Genomic DNA, 21,438 nt, shown 5'->3' with positions numbered 1-21,438 from the left:
CGTGGATTGACTTGCTGTGTGCCGTGTTTGTAAATATTTTTCTACGATTTGATGGCGGTTATACACGCGAGCCACATACACGTGGCAAAAACATTAATTTACAAATGCTTGATTCCTTCGCAACCATCCACGGCACCTACATCCGCGATCTCGTAAACATAATAACACCCCGGTGATAAAGTGAATGTTTCAGCTCCTTTAAATTTTCAGACGCGGTCTCAAGCGTGAACCTAAAAACTCCTGCGGTCTCCTTCGGTCACTTCCGGATGTTTCTATCCTTGATATCAGCAGACTAGGTCAATGTTTTCAATTGGACCAATTAAAAAAAGAAAGCTCTCATATCGACTGGAATCAGGAATCAGTTTAGATTGGCTTAAACGGCACGTTCCCCAGATTATTCGGAGATTTGTGCCTAGCCATATGCTCTCATCATTTTCCCGTGGGGAAATGAGGAAAGGAATTAGGGAGCAGGAGAGAGGATAGGTGAAAAACAAGTGCAGGGAAATCACAATACAAACATTAAAATATGAGGCATTTCTGCCCCCGAAAAGCAGAAAACCACTCTCAAGGAACCGACGACGTTCCCAAGCCAATGGAAACGGGCAACCGATTTTTTTTTAATGTAAACCCTCAAAAGTGGAAACAAAGCTGCGTTACTAGCACTAGACATCGCATTACCAAAATGTTGCGTACAACTATGTGAACAGTCGCTTATTTTTCCATTTAGGTCAGCATATTTTCCGTCATATTGAATGAAAGCAGTTGTCAAAGTAGATTATGATATAAGAATCATTAATTCACAATATATTGAATGGTGCATTACAGAATCAGGATTGTTTAGCTTTAGGGTAAATTTTAACTCGAATTTGTGACAAAGAATAATAAATTTGATTTGATTGTTGCTCAATTCTGGCCACAGACTTTTCATCGATGGCAGTGCATCCTATTTTCTATTGGAAAGATCTTCACGACCTTCCACAACTTAGTTGAAAGGTTTTTATTCAATCGTGAAATTGTTTGTAAAGCCACGAATGCAGCTCTATTTCCCAATCGAGGCGTATTGGGAATCGTAATGATTGCTCTACGTAATGATGGAAACGGTGTGTACGGAAGAACGTTGAATTCTGGTACAACGCCTTCTTCTTTCAAGTTGCAAAGGGCTGATTTAAGCCAATCAAAGCTCATGACGTCAATGGCATAAAACCATGCGATACCGAACCATGCGAGTATATCCAGAACAGTAAAATCTCGGCTGCGGATCGTCAATTGGGATTGATAGCTGGAGTCTACTCAGCTCCAACGAAAGTTTTCCGAAGAAAAAAATCGTCCACGTCCCCACGTGCTCTTTTCACTATGAGTTTCAACTCATTCCCGCTTTTAATTTTCAAGCGTTTGTCTACTCCGAAAGCAGGCGACTTCGCAGGGCGCTTCGAAACGAGGCGATCTGGACTTAATAGCTGTTCTTCAGATTCAGATTCCATACCTAGAAACGATTTAGCGTAATACAATAAAAATTGATATAACAATATAAAGAGTCACTTACCGATATGTAGAACGATTGACAAAAGAATTTCTGATTTTATCGAAGAATCGCACTGAAGCTCTGTGCACGACAACAGGCGAATGAGGAGAGAAAAGAAAGACAGTCCCGCCACTTTATCGTCTCTGATTAAACTGTTATACCCTCTAACCTCACTAGTAATAGTAAAGTTGAATAGCAACTTATCGTATACACGCTCATTCGTAATAACCCATCACTTGAACGACTAGCCACCCAATCTCACAAAACGATGGACTACGTGAAACTGAGTATCTCTTGTCCACCACATCACGAACTTCGAAACAAGAAAACAGAAAGTGAGTAAAATGTACCACCCAAATCTTGAGCCACAAACACTTAGCCTCCGACATTCCCATTCCAAAGCACAAAACTTGAGAAACCAGAACAACCCATTTCATGACCACGAACCACCCCAATGAGACCAAGTGATCGTCAACCCAAATCTGAATCGCCCCGAATCAGTGCGCACGTCTCGCATATGCAGCTAAAATTTTACAATAGATATGGACTCTACTAGTTGACACTATTTGCCCGAAAGCTACTATATTAGTAGTACTGCTTCCATAATGTAGGGGAGAGAGGGTAACAATGAAACACATTTTTTCTACAATTTAATTTTGATGATAATACATGTTATTTGTGTAATCAAAAGTGATACATAGTGCCACTATGTTGTTAACTAATACATATATTTTTTCCAGCTGGTAAAATTCACGGGAAATAACATTTTTTGGATAATAAACAGTTTGTGGTAAAATGTATCAGTGTGCCCCATGGGTAGGAACTATGAAACACGATGTCGTCTATAGTGAAATATTCTATTTATAAATTTTATTCTTTTGTTTTGACGAAGAATGATCCTAACGCTTTGAATTAAAGTTATATTGAGGCGAAAATCGTTTGTTTACGAAAGAATCCACTATATCATCGCGTAACATCGAACCACCATATATGCATATTAGCTGCAATCCTGAAATAAGAGACAAGTTCTACAAACTTTGGCCAAATTTACTAATTTTGCACTATATGAGTAGTATTTACTGTGGAAAATTGGAACTTATTGACATTTTGAGACAGACCACAAAAACCAACAAAAATCACTGTTCCCCATACGCCATCGTTTCACAGTTACCCAATGGGTCTATTCATGAAAATTGTGAAATTACACAGAACCATGAGTAGCTACCAAAAAACTTTGTTCGCGGCAAATGTGGAGCATAAAATTTGCTATAAATAGCAATAGACTAAACATTTATTCAATGAATGGTAATTCATAAAGATGGAATAATGTTTATCATTGCAAATTTACTCTGGCTATCACAAAACAAACAAATATCCATTAAAAGAGATAGAGTTATCAGATCTCTTCCAAAATATAGCAACACGTGTAAAGAATTAGAAATTGTGAAATATGAGGGAATTAGACGATTCCGATCATGCATTGTGATTTTATTGCGAATGTTTCATAGATCCTGCTGATCCACTGTTACCCTCTCTCCCCTACAGAATACTACACATTCTGGGAACACATTTACCAAGAAGAATAGTTAAACTACAAGCGATACCTGATTATTTTTTATACTTGTGCCACATGAAACTGTTATACCCGCAATTCACTACTACACTCAAGTGAAGGTCGTACTGGATCCAGACAATTGTTCACCCATTACCATTATTGATAAGCTTGCTTTTTGCAGGAGAAACCTGATTAGAGCATTCAAATACACAAAATGAAATGTAGGAATTTATGCTTTATCATAGCTTCGCTGTAGATAGTATCACTAACGGTGATTGCTTACATCACCCAGAGCAATATAGATTGCTAGGTTCACAAGCATCTTGCATGTATGCATTCTCTTTACACCACATACACGTTATCCCACTGTAGCCTATAGTGCGGTTTCGCCGCGAAAGATGGCGAAGAAACGAATTTCTCGAGACACTTTATTACACGAATGCACGGTATAACCACTCTCATTTCACTAAACAAGTACCACTACGGACTACGCTATTGCAATTTAAATACACTTATCGAAAACAAGATCGATTTCAACTCAGTAAAAGGGTGATTTTGCAGAGCACTTTTACATGCTACCGATCACGACAAGCGATATATTGCAAATATTTTTCTACGATTTGATGGCGGTTATACACGCGAAGCCACATACACGTGGCAAAAACATTAATATACAAATGCTTGATTCCTTCGCGACCATCCACGGCACCTACACACGCGATCTCGTAAACATAATAACACCCCGGTGATAAAGTGAATGTTTCAGCTGCTTTAAATTTTCAGACGCGGTCTCAAGCGTGAACCTAAAAACTCCTGCGGTCGCCTTCGGTCACTTCCAGATGTTTCTATCCTTGATATCAGCAGACTAGGTCAATGTTTTCAATTGGACCAATTAAAAAAAGAAAGCTCTCATGGCGACATGACCGAGGACTCTAGTAGAGATGCACCGAATAGTACTATTCGGCTTTCAGCCGAATACCGCATATTTAATGTTTAATTATTTAGCGTACCGTATATTCGGCTTAAATCAAAATCGGCTGAATGAACGCGAGCTCACGTGACAAACACGTTAACATACGAACGCTTAAACCCTTCGCGATTAACAACGCACACCTACGTTTGCGATCGCGCAAACTTAATAACATCCTGGTAATAAGAACGTTTTAGCACTTACGAAGTTTCAAACGCGGTCTCAAACGCGAACCTAGAAACGCCCGTTTTCGCGCGCTCATGAATCGGTCACGTCCGGATACCATTAACCTCTGTCCTAATACCTTAGGACCATACATTCAGTAAGACCAATGAAAAAATAAAGCTCATATCCATTAGACAACACGTTCCTTGGCGACACCGGGAACTCTAGTGATATGGAAGATCTCACTTTCTTCTATCGTCTGACCCGAACATCCCAAGATAAAGTATTAGATTCACAGTCCGCGCGCGATTATTTATTTATTTAGGCCATTACAAATCTTTTTTAAAAATTATGTCCAAGTACAAATTTTTTTCTGAAGGGGGGGGGGGCAAACAAAAAATAAATATTTATTTTAATAAATAATTTTTTTCTTTTTACATTTTCTTTCGATTGTTCTCGTGGACGTTTCCGCAGGGTGATTTCGTATAGCGGGGTTGAGCTATTTGTTTTACTAGAAAAATTCAAGCAAACATTACTGAATCAATCAAAAGTTCACATAGGAAAGGGATGCTAAAGTTTTCGTTTTAAATAATTTTCCGAACAGTGCAATTTCTAAATTCCCAATAAAAGCTTGAAAGTTCTCTATGAACTTAATGTAAACATTTAAGAGTACATTAAGGTATTAACTTTTGGTTGCTTGAATAGTTTTCGTTCCGTTGTGGCGGCATAAGGACCGACTGTACACACAAGGCATGAAAATCGGTCAAAGGTTTTTCATATAAGGAAGACTGTGCAATCACTCTGAAACTCGACTTTTTAAGCTACACCCGGAGTGTCGAGTGTCATATACCACTAGATTCAGTTCGTCGATATCTGAAAACGTCTGTATGTTTTATAGTATGGTTAAATAGCTTCAAAACTGCATTGGCCCTAGGTGGGACTCACTTTTGTGCCTAACCACTACTAACAGTCCTCACTTTTCTTCCTTCCTTTAGTTCCACGAGACTGCATCGAAGCGTTATATCGTGGGGAGGCTGATTCAGTCTTAAGACAAAATGATACATTAGAGCGGTTTAGCTCCGAACACATATCCGGCTAATCGCAGTGATGAACTTCCGTTAGCCATTTGGCTCCCGTTTCTGTGAACCATTTAGTTCCTGTTTTCGCGAGCCATCTCAATTCCTCGTCGGAAGTTCTCCCGATACCATTTAGACCTGTTGCGCGAATCATTTAGCTCCCAGTTTTGTCGCAATCTACTCGCATAGTCAATAAATCCTACTCAAAGGGCCAACCAGTACTTGGCGAGGACGGTTCGGCGATACCGGATAGAGCGTAGCTTCTGGTTCGCTGCTTTCGGTTCGATGAAAACTCGACGACCCACCGCTGGTGCTTCACTCGACCTACTCGATCTTGTCCCTGACGGTGAAACTAGTCTGCTCACATGCTTCGGTCCAGCGATTTCCGCTGGTTCGTGGTGCTCAGTACACTGGCGCCTCAAGCAAGGCTGTGGTTACTCTCACAGCCTTCCCCTTAACATAATCGTCGTGACTTTAAAAGTTCAAGTCGATGATATATTTTCCGAACGCGCTGTCTTTCGGCTGCTAGTCTTCACCAACTCTGTTTTATGATGGGCAATCGTCTCCGTGTCGAGTGTCTCCTCTTCTAGCGATTGTCCGATTACTTGGAACACCACATCATCCGTGAAGCCGAAAATCGTTATATCTCTGGGAAGGTTCAGCTTCAATACTCCATCGTACACTGCGTTCCACAGCGTCGAGTCGAGGAACGTCAGTTGTAGTTGTGATTCCCCCTTGTCTGTCTCGTAGATCAGTGTTCGGTACTGAAAGTAGCTCTATAATATCCTGCAGAGTTACTCATGCTGTACAGCGAATGGGCGATTGCTTCCCAGCTAGTACTATTGAAGCATTCTTCACGCCTAAGGGAACCACCACGAAATCCTTATCTCTGCTGTCTCCACAGCTCCCACTACCGTTTGGATGGATTTCATTGTAGACCTGCCTATAAGGAAGCCGAATTACATGAGATGACGTTCTCACGGTCCGCGTACTTCGTTAGCTTGTTCAGGATTACTCCTTCTCTCTAACATTACCAAGGGATATATTGACTACGCTGAAAGATTTCCATGTTGTCCCGGCATCGGAAGCAACATCAGCTTTTGTCGCTTCCAATTATCGGATCGTTTTGAACATATCCGGGCTCTTATGTATCGCTTCACTTTTATGGCTTTCGCCATCTCGATAAGCTGTTTGTTGGTAAATCGATCTTCATCTTTGTGATCATCCTCCTCACTGTACAGCGTAAATAGATTCATGTTGTGGGGGAAAACCTTTCGATGGTGACCTCCATCTTTTCCGGGCACCTTTCAGGTGGTGCAACTGAGCCTTTTATCTTTGTTATGCCAACTTTGTAGGTCTCTCCTAAGGAAATTCGCGTTGGCTTTGTGGCAAGGCTTTCTTGTACAGCTTGACTGCTTTGTTGAGAGCGGTTCTTGCAGCTCGCTTCCCTCGAGCTTTCTGACTTCTTTTTTAATTTTAAATATATTTGACACGGCACAATGCGTGAGCACAACTGAGCCGTGGAGCGCACCTTGGGGGTCATTTGGTCCGTCTTCTCTCGCGTTTTCGTTTACGTCCATGTCATCATCGGTACTGCATTCATCTTGCTCATCGTCGGATGTTCTTATTTGTTGTTTGTGCTTACGGGTCGCTATTGTAAATCCTTCTTCATCGGTATTAGATTCCTTATTGGTGGTGTTGGTTGTTGGTTTGGAAACATTTGCTGTAATCGTTGTTACTTCGATGTTGGTAACGGCAGTTGGTTTAGTGGTACTGGGGCCGATCGTTGTTGGGTGTTTGTGAATTTCCGGTCTGCAGCCTTTAGTTTACCAACTGGTTGTGGTTTAACATACGATGATTTTATACCGGCTTTGGTCGTATCAGGTGGAATTTCTTTAGCAGTCTCTGCGCAAGGTTTCCCGTGGTGTAGCGGATGATCACAATATTGACAGGTAGGAATCTGTCCTGGGTGCGTGACTAGTGTTCGTTGAGAATATTCAACACCATGAGGTGATTTGCATGTGAAAGTCAAGTAAGAGGGAATAGGTTTTGTCGGACGCATTCTCACCACACGAACTCCGTTGCGGAGTCTTGGGAAGTAGTTCCTCCAACTATCTTCCTTAACACTATTCACCTCTCCGTATTTTGACAGGATTTGTTTGATAGCGAAGGAACTAGTACGTGGTGTCAGGTCATGTATCTTTATTTCAATGCTGTCAACATCTATATACGTTGGGATACTGTATAAAATGTTATTACATTCGATGATGTGTTTCATGTTGTTCTGGGAGGCGAATGATTCTGATTGACTAATATTTTTTAACATATTCAGTACCGCATGACGTAAGTGGTGGAATTGCACCGCATAAAGTACCGCAAGCTACGTTGAACTTCAAGTTCACCTTCAACATTTGCTCCCCTTCATGAATTGATGGTATTACCGGATATTTCGTGTAGTCAACAGCAACACAGTTTGCCTGCATCGTGATATACTTTTGCTTGGCATTATCACTCATTGTTTGTTCACGTATCACACACTAGGCAGAAGGAATCAATTTTTGCCAAGCGTCGCGCGGATAAATTTGATTACTTGCCCTGCTATTGCAGCGGAGCGATTTCTAGCTTCTGAACTGAGCGAGATGAGAAACCGAAGTGATCTCCGACTTCTTCTCCAAGCTCGGAGGCAACTTATACGTAGATCGATAATCGTCGTATTGCACCCGGCGAACGTTTCTCAGTTTCCCATCCTTTGGTATGGTCGCATTACACGCCTTTGTTAGTAGTGCCGTGAACTCGTTCGCATTTAGGTTGAAGAGGATACCCTTAAATTCAAGTTCTTCGACGGACACGTTCCTGTGAAAAATCGCTGTTTTCCATCTTCACTCGTTTATATATCTCCTACATATTCATATTCATGTGTAGTTCATAGTCCTGTTATCAATGCTGTACCAAATCGCTTGGTGGTCGCTGTGGATATATCCTCGCACACTTTTCAGTCCATCTTTCCGGTTACTCCAAGGCTACAAAAATTGACATCGATAATGGATTCCCGGTTCTTCCTGCGGTAAGTGCTGATGATACCATTATTTGTAAGATCTATATTTAGTTTTGCTAGAGCATTCTTGATCGCTGATGGCCAGACAAAGTTCTTTTGATTCCAGCGTCTATCTCGAAAATTTCGCATGTTTCTGGTTCTTGGAATATTTCAGAATTAATGTCTCTTCGAGTTCTTGGAAAACGGCTTATTCGATTTTCACAAGCTTAGCCTTAAATGGAAGGTTTAGTAGCAGATTTTGATCTGATCAAGTTCATAAGAATCGCACATATGGCTGCGGATATACGGTATGAATACTACGATCCCATATGAAATTTTTAAATGTCAAAAACCTTTCGGTAAAGCTCATGTATATTGAATATTGAACCACATATAAATCTCCAGGAGTTTGATTTGAATTCAGATTGTTTCCGTATCGAAATTATTTTCGAATGCAACAATCGATTCTGTCTCTATCGACTGTTGCGTTTAAAATGGAATCGATTCAGAAGTCGGTCTGTATTAGCCTTTCCATGAGATCCCGAGCAAAGTCCAACATCAAAATTACAGCAAATAGACAACATATTTTGATATCAAGCATCAAATTGAAATCTTATTTTGATATCAGTTTAAACTTTTTCAGATATAACATCATATTTTGATCTCATTTTGATGTGCTTACATTTTTAGAAAAAAATGTTTGTTTCTATTTCATCAAATTGATTACTTATTTTGTTATCAATGAAATATTTCACCATCTCAATGAGTTTTCAATTTGCTTTCACTGATAGCATGAATAGTTTTCTGTTTGATGTCATAGTGCAATTTTTCTGCTTTCGATTTTGATCTTTTAACCGTTAAAACGACCAAAATGATAACAACCTGAGCAATCATTCCCTACTACATCACAACATCAAGTTTAGTTCTCAATTTGTTATCAGACCCTGCTCGGGATGTTTGTTTGATAATACACAGATGGGTCCTTCCTTCTGCGACCAGCAAACGTTTCATTTGGTGTTGGACTGGATCGATGATCTCATTTAAACTTCACATTTACCCGAGAATGGTCAAAATAAAAATTATCATGGGATGGTAATTTCTAAAACTACCATAATAGTTTTCAGTTACGAAAAGCAAAACTCTATGGAAGCTATTGTTGTTCTATAAAACGTGACAATTTTTTGAATTCTGGTTAATTTAAAAAAATTATTTGCCCCCTGATTTTTTTCAGCGATTTTGAAGGGGGGGGGGGGGGGGGGGGTGACATAATTTTTAAAAAATATTTGTAATGGCCTTATTACATCTTCGATATATATCGTACAGATTACACTTAATGCTATTGCTAGTGTCAATGTTAAAAATTTCTAATTGCTAACTTATAATTAGATTTAGTGGTATGGAAGTTCTGGCCATATGCTGTGCGGTGCCTGGGAATCCACAGAAGCGGACGATTCCTTATATCACGAGGGGGAACAAATAAATGAATCCTTGAGAGAATGTCGGGACAGTCAATATTGTTCGACAACATATCGAAAATGAACATTCTTTGCAAGAACGTGCGACGAGACTCCAGCGTTGGCAAATCTAGCGCTCCAGTCGGCTACTTTGAACGGCGTTGTATGGCGCCCATATTTGTACAGCATACTCCAAAGTGCTCCGGACCAGTGCGCAGTATAAAGATTTCAGTGCGTAGAAATCCACAAAATCGACAGCGTTCCGTTTTAGAAAACCCAATGCTGCAAAAGCCTTCGCCGTTGTTGCAGTGATGTGGTCGGCGAAACTAAGTTTTCTGTCGAACAACACTCCCAGGTCACGGATAGAATCCACCCGCTCGATGACACAGGCTTGAAGAATATATTCGCAACGCCTTATATTTGCCGAGCGTCCGAAACTTATCATCTTACATTTATCAATGTTGATCTGTGATGTGATTCAGCAAACACCATTCCTCTATATTGGCTATGTCGTCTTGGAGCACAGCCGAATCGAGTGCTGAAGCAATTGAACGAAAGATTTTCAGATCATCAGTATAGAGCAGTTTTTCAGAGTTGATGCGGGTGCAGAGGTCGTTGATGAATAAGAGAAAGATGAGTGGCCCTAGGTGACTTCCTTGAGGCACACCGGTTGGCGTTACGAATGCGCTTGAGCATGTAGTGCCAATTCTAACGAAGGCAGATCGTTGTGAGAGGTAAGAATGCAGCCATCTGGTAACCCACTCAGGAAAGCCTAGTCGCTCCAGCTTTAAAACAGCAATGTTGTGGGGCACCTTGTCGAATGCTTTTGCGAAATCAAAGTATATAGCGTCGTTGACGCTTCTCTACAGCTGGAACTAGAAAGCTCGTGTACGTCATCAAGTTCGAAGTGGCGGAGCGTTTTTTTCATAAATCCGTGTTGTCGTTCGTCGATTATGTTGGAAGATGCAGCGTACATCGTATTGTACACAAACTTTTCCAGAACTTTAGCTAGACAGTTCAGCAGCGAGATTCCTCTGTAGTTTTCAACATTGTGCCTATCTCCAGCCTTATGAATAGGAACTATAGCAGCTTCTTTCCATGCCATTGGGAAAATATTTTCCGAGATTGAACGCTGAAAAATAATACTTATTGGTGCAGAAAGTGCTCGGGCACAATGCTTTATAAACACGGGAGGCAAGCAATCCGGACCAGGCCCTTTCAAAGGATCAACGCTGGACAGAGTGCTCGCTACATCAGAATCATTTACGTTAGGAAGAGGAAGGTTGATATTATGCGTTGGCAATGTTTCAAGGTACTGCTGCGATGGATAGACAGGAGGGCTGGAAAATACTTCTCGGAAGTGATCTGCAAAAAGGTTCGCCGACTCGGCAGCGGACTGTGAATTTTTGTCTCGAAGATAGACATTTTCTGGTACACCCACGGAACGTTTTCTGCTGTTTATAAATGTCCAGAATGTCGAAGGATTATTTCGAAGGCTGCGCTGAACTTGGTTCAGATATTCACCGAATGCACTGTTCCGGGCTGTTTCATATTGCAGTTCAGTTCGACGAAGAATAGTTTTATTGTCGTCGGTCCTATGATGTAAATATCGTAGGCGACCAAGCTCAGCGTTCCACCACGGAAATTTATATTCTGCTTTTCTGCTGACACGTTTTTGAGGAACATTACGGCGAAGAATCTCATCTATGGCATCATAGAACGCCACAACTGCCTGATCTAAATCATTTCCAACTAGCATCTCACGCCAATTGAGTGCACCAATGGCCATTGAGACGTCATCGAAGTTGCAGCGAGTAAAGTCAAAGTTGAAGTCGTCGTTAATTGTATCAAAAGCTTCACCGTCATCAGAACGCATATCAAGTCTTAAAACGAAGGGGTTTATGGTGAGGGTGAACCTTCAGTATAGATGTGGGAGGCTCAATCAGTTCGAACACGTCCGTGTCATTGACGAATGCTAAATCAAGGGTCCGTCCATTCATGTTGCTAACAGAGAAGATTTGATACAAGCCACCAGCGACCAAAGTTTCTGTGATGGCCGTCTCTTGTTCCGTGGTTGCATTTTCAGGAAGGTAGCATTTATCATCGTCATCAAAAATCCACCGAAGATTAGGAAGATTATAATCACCTACAACGTTGCGACAGTCAGGATCACTGTTCGGCCTTAGATAAATGCAACAAATATATAACGATTGACCTGGCAGTGAAACGCGTACGACAACTTGCTCCAAACATTCACATCCAGGCATTTTTAGTATAGTCCTAGTTAGATGTTTCTTTATTGCTATGAGAACACCACCTCCGCGACGTAGATGACTGGTAGAAGAGTTGCGATCGCATCGGTAGATTGCGTAGTTCGTCGTTAGCTCGGTGTTTAATATATCATCACGTAACCAGGTTTCGGTGAGAACGATAATGTCATAGTCGCAGGAAGTGAGCGCAAGCAAGAAAGCCTGCGTTTTTGTTCTCATTCCACGAACGTTCTGGTAGTAGACGGACAGGAAATCTGGGGTTGTACGCAACGGCATGCTATGAACCAAGAGGTTTTCAGAAAGCCAACTGTCATGTAAAGCAAAATACTCGCCTGAGAAGGGAGTTCGGAAGACCCCCTCACGACCTCCGACCACACCAAGAACACACGCGAATATGTGAAAGGCACACGGTTATAAAATAGAATTAATACAGTACGTTTAAACCTGGCTTAAGCGCTAAGCGAGGGTGAAGAAATCAGCCCTTAGTGATCTGCGCTTGAACGATAAATCCGAACTTTCACAGACGTTGTAAAAGTGCGCTAAGGTTGTTGGGAAAGTGCGTTGAGATTGTGCTAGTGCCAGTTCTGTTGCTCCACCCACTACGATGTCCTCTCATGTTGTCGTGGGTTTGCTTGAGTTCCGTTAACATGGCGTTAATTGACGCCTTGAATGATCCAAGAGTAATTTCCGAGTGGTTGAGCTGACAACGGCAGAACAGACGTTTTGAGATGGATGGCGATTTATATGGAGAACCACTCGTATAATCCCAATATGGTGTGGGTTATATGAATAGTTTGGAAATAGTTCCAAAAATGTCTGAAATTTACAACAATAGGAATGTTGACATATTCTGAAATTAATAAACTTATAACCAATCTGAGAACGGGCATAGCGTAGTTGGTAAATCGATTGCCTTGTACGCAGCTCGCCTGGGTTCGATTCCCAACCACACACAATGGGATTAGAGATTTTTCCAAAAGAGATTTCTGTAACCCGAAAAGAGGCGAATGACCCTAAGGTTAAAAACCTCTATAATCGAAATAAAAAATATAAAAAAACCGGTTTGTGTTACCTATAGTTCCCCTTCATGATTTATTTATTATTCTTTTGCTTATGAGACAGAAGATGCAGGAGATCGAATAAATACCCACTCCAAACGGCTTGCTTTTCGTCTGTCACAAAGAAATTCTCTCGACGAAATTCTTACGCATATTACTCATCACAATCAATTTTCCTTGCAGACTGCCGCACTCGACGCGATAGATTTCACAATTTACCACCGTCTCTCGAGGCCGACAGACGATCATAAACTATTTCAAAACGAGTGACTCACGCACCCTTTCTGCTGCTCTTGTTGTTTCAGGAAATCTGCGAAGATGACCGGCAAATCTACACCCCGCTGATCGTTGCTGCAATGAATGGTCACTACGATGTGGTTCATATCCTGCTGACCCAGCTGCAGCCGAATCTGGAGAAGGAAGGCTGTGTTAAGTTCGATGGGCACCTGATCGAGGGAGCCACCGCGTTATGGGTAGCTGCCGGTGCCGGTCACATGAACATCATTAAACTGCTGGTGGAACATGGGGCGGATGTTAATCATCACACCAGCAAACTATCAACTCCGGTTCGAGCTGCCTGTTTCGATGGACGGCTGGACATTATCCGCTACTTGGTGGATCATAATGCAAATATTAACTTTGCCAATGCATACAATAATACTTGTTTGATGATTGCTTCCTACAAAGGACACGTTGAGGTGGTGGTATATCTGTTGGAAAACGACGCACTGCCAAATGAACAGGCCAATTGTGGAGCGACTGCGTTGCACTATGCAGCCGAGTGTGGCCACGTGGATGTTTGTAGCACTCTGCTAGACTATGGAGCTGTTTTCAAACGGAACGAATATGGAATGACGCCTGTGATTTGTGCAGCGGAGCGAACCAGGGAACCGGTAGTAGAATTGTTCGTAAATAGACCGGAGCTTCTGTCTCGGGAGGAAAAGATTGATGCTTTAGAACTGATTGGAGCTTCCTTTGCTAATGACAAAGACAATTACAGTTTGGTTAAAGCATTTCACTACCTCACTTTAGCGATGGAGTTGAGGTGAATTAAGCTACCACACGTCTCCATAAATTTTTATTTAATGGAAACGTATGGTGTTTTACACTTACATATTGATTGTGATTTTCTTCTAGATTCGAGGACAGCGACTGCATCCTACGTAAACCGATTCTACCACCCGTCCCAGCCTACGAGCATTGGATTGAATGTCAAACGATGCAAGATTTGCAGGCAATTCGTTACAATCACAATTCATTACACATGGAGTCACTCGCCATCCGGGAGCGCATCCTTGGTCGGCACTGTCCGGAAGTGGCCCACTCGATTGTGTTTCGCGGAGCGGTTTGTGCAGATAACGGTCGCTTCGACCGATGCGAAAGTCTTTGGTTGCACGCTATGCATCTCAGGCAGCACAATGCTTTCTCCATTCAGCGGGATCTGCTCCGGTTTGCTCAACTTTTTTCCCAGATGCTCTCTATCAACGTTGTGCTGAGATTTTCCAATGTGGTTGATGTGTTGACTGCCTGCGTTGCAGAGCTGGCTATAAACCAGCTGAAACTGGCCAATCCTGGTCCGAAAGATTTGGTGGAGGTGATAGCAGAGGAGTACGAACTGAATATTGTGACGGTGTTATACTTGATCACAATCATCACCAAGCTGCTGAAACTGAACAATATTGATATCACGGAGGATAACTTGAAGGACGTGTATCGGTTAGTTTATAAACTGAACCAGATGTCGGTACGGTTGAGAGACGATCAATCATTGCTGCACTTGTCTGTGAATGGAGTCACACCGGTCGACGATTTCCACACGGATGATATTTGCCGGTAAGTTATGACCAATGGTATGGTTTGAATCAATTGAAGTGAGCATTTTTTAAATGATGTCTTGAACATGTTTCGCTGTAAATATATCATGATTAGCTTTAGGCCAGTTAGATCTCTTTAGAAAGTGGGATGGTGCCGACGGAAATGATATCTTTTTTTCACAACATTAGTTTATGTTTTGTGAGCCGTCTACGGCTCCAAGAATTATAACAGTTATCCAAAACTGTGTCTATTGATTTGCAAGTTTGCAACTGAAGCGATGCTTATTTGTTATAACAAAATCCAGAGAAAGGTTGCTGATATAATTTTGGTACCTACACCACAATTGGAAGCAGCAGAGGTTGTACACCTATTTTTGTTTTGCGTTAACCAGAGCTGCAAATTTTCATCGGGTTGTTTTGAACTTGAAGGAGGAACAAATCTCAAATCATGCCCTACTATGTTCAATTCCCAGTTTTTCCTTTGCATCATTCGTTCAAACAGCTGAGCTGCTCAATCATTTTTCATTCATTTTCGACCCTGTGAATACCTTTGTACTGAGATATTGACTAGGTTTTTCAAGCAAAACTACTCTGAACATACTTATTACTGTTCATGTAGGCTTGAAAACGCAAAATGTGTCAACATTTAACCTAAACTGGGCTCTACAGAGCAGATGACAACTTTGGTTGGTGAATGAAAAAGCATCAATTTGAAATGAAGACGTACGGTTTGGTTATGGAAATCCCGCCAACTTGAAAGTGAATGTTTAAGGGAGGCTTTGAATTTGAATCATGGTTGGGTTTGATTGAGCTGAAAGTTGGCATTTGAAAATGAAAATTTGCACCTCTGGCGTTAACACATTTCGTTGGATTGATGTCATTACATGGTTCTAAAATCAACTTGTGTTGCATTCCCAGATTTCCGTGTGTTGACACCGTCAAGCTGCTGTTGAGGTGTGGTGCTTCTGCAACTGTAGTTGATGTCGATCGGAATACTCCGCTACACACGTTGTGCTTAACGGTAAAAACAACCATAGCTGAAATGTGTACCTATTTGCACTAAAATTCTCTTTCCTTCTTCAGCTGCAAACTGCTATCACTCGAATGGCTGATAGTGATGTAAAAGAAGTTGTCAAAGATTTAACCGAACTTTTCATCGACGCCGGTTTACACCTTGATGCGGTCAACAACGACGGTCTTAGGGCGTCTCAAGTTTCCGTTCTAAGTAAGTGAATCCATGCAGCTCAACTGACAATCTGTTATTAATCTGTTTTTGTACTCACTTCCAATATTTGGCTAGACTCAGTGAGAACGTTCATCAAGAGCTATGAGACACGTTACCTCAACCTACAGTGTCTAGCTGCTCGCTGCGTAGCACTGCACCGTATACCCTACAAGGACGTGGTTCCCCGCACGCTGGAGAAATTTGTGCAGTTGCACTGTTCGGAAAAGTTCTAATGATTCGGGTTACAAACTTAACCGCCATGATAGCAATCCTGGTTCTATGGCATACACGATGCTGACTAACACTTTATAGGCTCTGGAAAAGTACTATAAAACCTGAATTGTTACATGAAAACTGCTGTGAAAGTCTTCCAATGCAAGCAATCAATGTGGTGACAGCGAAACCGAAGTGGTGATGATGAGATTATTTTCTCTGCAATTTTTGCTGTGGTTACTCTTTACTTGATCTACAAATAAATTAAATCAAATTAATTGTAACCGGCTTGTATTACTTTCCTGTAGAAATCCTTGTTATTGAGATTCGGAGTTTTTACTAGAATAAAGTCAAAGTTTTAACTTAAACAAATTAAAAATATCGCAATCAAGTATTTATAATATTAAAAAACCAAACAAAATTTCGCTCTTCTGCATAAAAGAAACAGTATTTCTGATACTAGTGACATAGTTGCTTTTAACGTGCAAATATGGTTCAACACAATTTTCTCCTTAGTGGAGAAAAAATAGTCTATAACTAACTTTTCTTTACGAAGGTGAAATATAGCATAGTGAACTATTCAAACGAAAAAGGAAAAAATGCGATAAAGTCTTAAGAGGCGAGTGCAAAAGAAAACGTTGAAACTGCACGATCAGGGAGCGGCGTCTAAGCTATCCGATAGTCACGGTACAAATGCACATGAACTGTTGAAAGTTGTTTTATATTAGTTTTTGAAAGTTCTTCATTGTGGTATTCCCGGACGTTTTTTTGTATTTCGAATGGTTGTTACAGGATTTATAAGGTTCATAAAAGTGTTTAGTATCATATCATATCACGTGACAAAAAGATTGGATGTTTAGATCAGACAAAACAGGAACAGAGACAAATAGTGTGCAGCCAAAATTCTGTATTAGACAAACTTTATTCTTAACTGTTAACTTATTTCTTTGCATTTTTAGCTTCCCATGTGTTGATACCGTTAAGCTGCTCTTGAGGTGCGGTGCTTCCGTAGCTGTAGTTGATGCTGAGCGGAATACTCCGCTACACACACTGTGCCTCACGGTAATTAATTTGTACATAATGCAATATCATTCGTAGTTTGATGGTGTGTCAATATGCCTTAAAATTTACTTTCACCTCCCAGCTGCAAACTGCCATCATTCGGATGACCGATAGTGATGTGAAGGAAGTAATCAAAGATTTAACCGAAATCTTTATCGACGCCGGTGTACACTTAGACGCGGTCAACAACGACGGCCTTAAGGCATCGCAAGTTTGCGTTCAAAGTAAGTGGACCTGCGCGGATAAACTGCCCAATTGCCAGCTTTCATATCCTTTCTTTGTTGTGCTTCTATTTCAACTTTTGGCTAGATTCAGTGAGGACGTTTATCAAGGGCTATGAGACACGTTCAATCAACCTACAGTGTTTGGCTGCTCGTTGCATAGCGCTGCACCGTGTTACTTACAAGGATGTAATTCCTCGCAAGCTGGAATCATTTGTATTGCTGCACTGTTCGGGGAAATTCTAAGGGTCTCCTCATGCTGGCAAATGTGTCTTCCAACGCGAGGAATCAAGGTGAAAAACTGAAGTGATGCGATGGCGCAATAGGAAGAAAAAACTCATACAATAATATCCTATGCAAGTTTCACTATGGAAAAGATTCGATATGCAATCAAAATAAAATTAATAAACTTTAGTCAACTTTGTTCTATTTCATTCGAAGGTCTATGATCGTCTTATTGGGTTTTTACGCGAACGATTTCAGCATCTAATTACAACTATATGGGTAAACATGGCATAGAATCTCCAAACAAAGAAAATTGAGTCCTTTTTCATAAAAACGATCAATACAACCACCGCTGAAGTTTGCTATTGCATGGCCATTCGCATAATTCGTGTACCAAACAGTCGATAAAATGCATGAAAGTTTCTGTCCACTTCCTTTCGCGCTCCTTCTATCCATTATGAATAATGCATGACCTGGAAGAATGGAGCTGGAAATTGACCCAGCTGATTTAATTGCTTTAGGACTGTGTCCGTTCGGCTATTTCCAAGGCAGATATGTTTACAGGAATATAAGAGGTACAGCAGGTGAATGTTAGTGGCACACGATTTGAGTTTGAGTTGTTTTTTTATATACAACAGCATCGGCAAAAAGTATAATTTGAAAAAATTCCACTGTTTATTAATTTGTTTGATTTTTCACATATAAAAGTTCATCAAAATTAAAATATATGCTTTCTATAAATTAATCAACGGCACATTTGTAGAAAATTCTATCCAATTAAATGGACCAATGCTTGAAGTGCTGGAATAGAGCAGTACTAGCATTCAGCGTTATGATGCGCAAGAGCGCGATTTCGAGTCTACCATACAGATATTTTTAACCTTCTTTAGGTGTTAACTTTTTGTACAGAGTAAGGTGCTAGGTGGTCATATTGCCCCGGATGTCAAACTCAGTTGTAAAACACATTTTCAGCCAAATTTGTACTGGTACCCAAACTGTTTGATAGAGTTTCAATTTTCAGCTTTTGGTAAATATTACCGTTTTTGACCTGGTTTACCAGTGGGAATTGGTTCCGAGCGGAGTCTTGTTTGGCATATATATAGTGCTATATAGTGCAGGTAATCCAGTTGTTTCCAAGATTATAAAAGTTGTTTCAGGTTATTCAGGAGAGAGAGACTTGTAAAAAAAACTAAGAAACATTCTCCCGAAGAAGATCTTTCCACATCTGGTGAGGCGAACTTCACTAGAAGGCAAAACGAGATAGCGCAAAAGGCTATCAAACATGCCTTTCCTGGTTATTACATCCTAAAATCTGCTAAACTTACTTGCTATCAACCGAAATCCTCAATAATGAAAATTGTAATACACTCAACCTTTTGAAATACAATATTTAAAAAATATCTCTTTATATAATAGATAAGGCCAATTTTTGATTAGCCAGTAAGATTTTTTGTGCACTTCTATATGATCATGATCCTACAAATTATTACCAAATCATACATAATATTAGTTGAATATTAATTTCTGCCGTAAACAAATATTTAAATAATTTCGGCCAGGTTTTCAATTAAATACTCCTATGTGAATATGGGGAACCGATGGAAATCTAAAGTTTTTTTTCACAGATTTTCCGAAAAAAACTTCAGAAACGAAACAAAACCAATAGATTCTTTGTTCCGGTCACAAATACGTGCTTCTTGAAGTCACAATTTAAGGATAATTCTGAAAAAAAACTTTCTAGAAACCCAGACTTCCGGAGCCAGTTCTGGATTTACTTATGCGAACGAAATTCCCAAAAAAAAAAAAAAATTTCGAGGGTGTCTCAGAGCCCAATGACAAGGTTCATGAATTAGCGAGTTCCCCGAACGTTCCAGATGTTTCGGAAGGTCATTATGCAGAAAAAAATGTGTAGGTCATAAGTTCAAACTCATGCGAATGAGAATTCAAGAAACACTAAAACACCTGGTTCTAAGACCAGCTTTAAGACTTGTTCAGTTCAGCGAATGTTTCAGATTTTCCAAATGGTAATGGCCAATGCAACGCGAACAAATGTTTTTGAACGAACTTCAGAATTCTAGAACTAGATTCATGAATTAACCAGTCCTACGGATGTTCCGGATGATTTTCACGTAGAATCCAATGCCAGTCATTGAATCAGAGCATCAATATAATTTTGGATGGGATTTTATATAAGCTTTCAAGAATATTATGGATGTAGATGTAGCGTTTTTAATTGCAACTAGAGACTGGGAGATCGCAGGTTCGATTCCAGGTTGAGGACATATCTTTTCTCAGTGTTTCCAATAAAAAGGTGAATTTTCACTGTTTCTTTATTCTCACCGTTCCGGTCATTCTTTCTCTGCCTGTTTTCCAGTGGACACTAGGGTGACAATAAAACGACCATTTTTGAAATCACTAATCTACACTCCCTAGCGTCGTTCCAAATAATGAAAAAATTACACTGTCCAAATTTGAGCGAAATCGGTTAACCCTAACCCCTTCCCCAAAGAGCTTAAAGTTTGTATGGGATTTTTGGCCAAAATGTATGGGGAAACACTCGCACTTCACAAAATCGCCGCTAGAGGTCGCTGTAAACTTCCGATCACCACTCCTAGGAAGGAGTTAAGCTTTTAAAGATATGCTGAACAAGTTTGTCGAAGACTGCAAGACAATCCAACCAACCGTTAAAGAGTTATTAACGTTTAAAGTTGGATACTGCTGCTTAACATTCGCAAAGGACGTACTCCGCTCATCTCATGTATGTGAACCACGAGTGAAGGTGGGACAAAGTTAGGAAAAACTCATATATCTCTGAAACGATAAGAGATAGAAAGTTATGATGTTCCACAAAGTTGTAGAGGAATAAAAGGACCTTTTGGTTTCACTAGAAAGCTTCAGGATTTCTCCGCAAGGTGGCGGTAGTGAGCAAAGCAATTTAAAGGGAATACTCCTATCTGTACAACGGTAAGAGATGGAGCATTTGGATGTTCTACAAAGTTGTAGAGCAGCAAAAAATATTTTCTTTTTTCATTTGAAAAATGCAGAATTCTACCACATGGTGGCACCAGTGATCAAAATTAATTCAAAGTAATACTCCTATCCATACAATGGTAAGAGCTAGTGCAATCTGATGTTCTGCGAAGTTATACAGTATTTCAAAGGCTTTCGTGTCTCGTTATTAAAATTGGAATAAGGACGCATATATACTGTGTGTATGAAGCTTAAGGGGTTACATACCTTTTTTATTTTTCAAAAAATCGAATTTTTTATTACTTTATCTGAAAGTACAACTCCTCGAGAATATTTTTCCAAATTTTTATAGAGATCCGAGAAATAGATCGAAAGTTACAGCTCTTCCAAGTGTGCTTCGTCTACCAAGCGCAGTGGTAATTTTAAACTCGATTATCTCGAAATACCGATTGTAAAAAAATGGTTTTCCCGTGATCACAATTCCTAAAATACCACTCAACTGATTGTCTATTTTTTTAAATTGATCGTAATTAATTTTTCTCATACCTTAACAATCCCTTTTTTATGTTTGTTTTGTAGAAGCCTAAAACAGTTTTTAAAAGCC

At 40.3% G+C, this 21,438-nt stretch overlaps 1 protein-coding gene across 4 annotated transcripts in view; it reads left to right on the top strand.

The window, feature by feature from the left end:
- LOC131692929 (protein fem-1 homolog B) overlaps positions 1-18,053 on the top strand; it is a 61,783-nt gene extending 43,730 nt beyond the window's left edge. For 2 of the 4 annotated variants that reach the window (XM_058980343.1, XM_058980341.1), the window contains exons 2-6: positions 13,410-14,149; positions 14,242-14,937; positions 15,837-15,939; positions 16,002-16,143; positions 16,219-16,640. In XM_058980343.1, the coding sequence (XP_058836326.1) occupies positions 13,410-14,149; positions 14,242-14,937; positions 15,837-15,939; positions 16,002-16,143; positions 16,219-16,376 (1,839 nt within the window). In that variant the 3' untranslated portion in view covers positions 16,377-16,640. Of the gene's footprint in view, positions 1-13,409; positions 14,150-14,241; positions 14,938-15,836; positions 15,940-16,001; positions 16,144-16,218; positions 16,641-17,315; positions 17,419-17,500; positions 17,643-17,727 lie in introns of those variants that run through there. The other 2 variants (XM_058980344.1, XM_058980342.1) reach the window with 2 other exon arrangements.
- The last annotated feature ends 3,385 nt before the right edge of the window (positions 18,054-21,438 follow it).

The sequence above is a fragment of the Topomyia yanbarensis genome, chromosome 3, assembly GCF_030247195.1.
Source record: "Topomyia yanbarensis strain Yona2022 chromosome 3, ASM3024719v1, whole genome shotgun sequence".
Lineage (NCBI taxonomy): Eukaryota > Metazoa > Arthropoda > Insecta > Diptera > Culicidae > Topomyia > Topomyia yanbarensis.
This window is presented reverse-complemented; position numbering and strand designations above follow the sequence as displayed.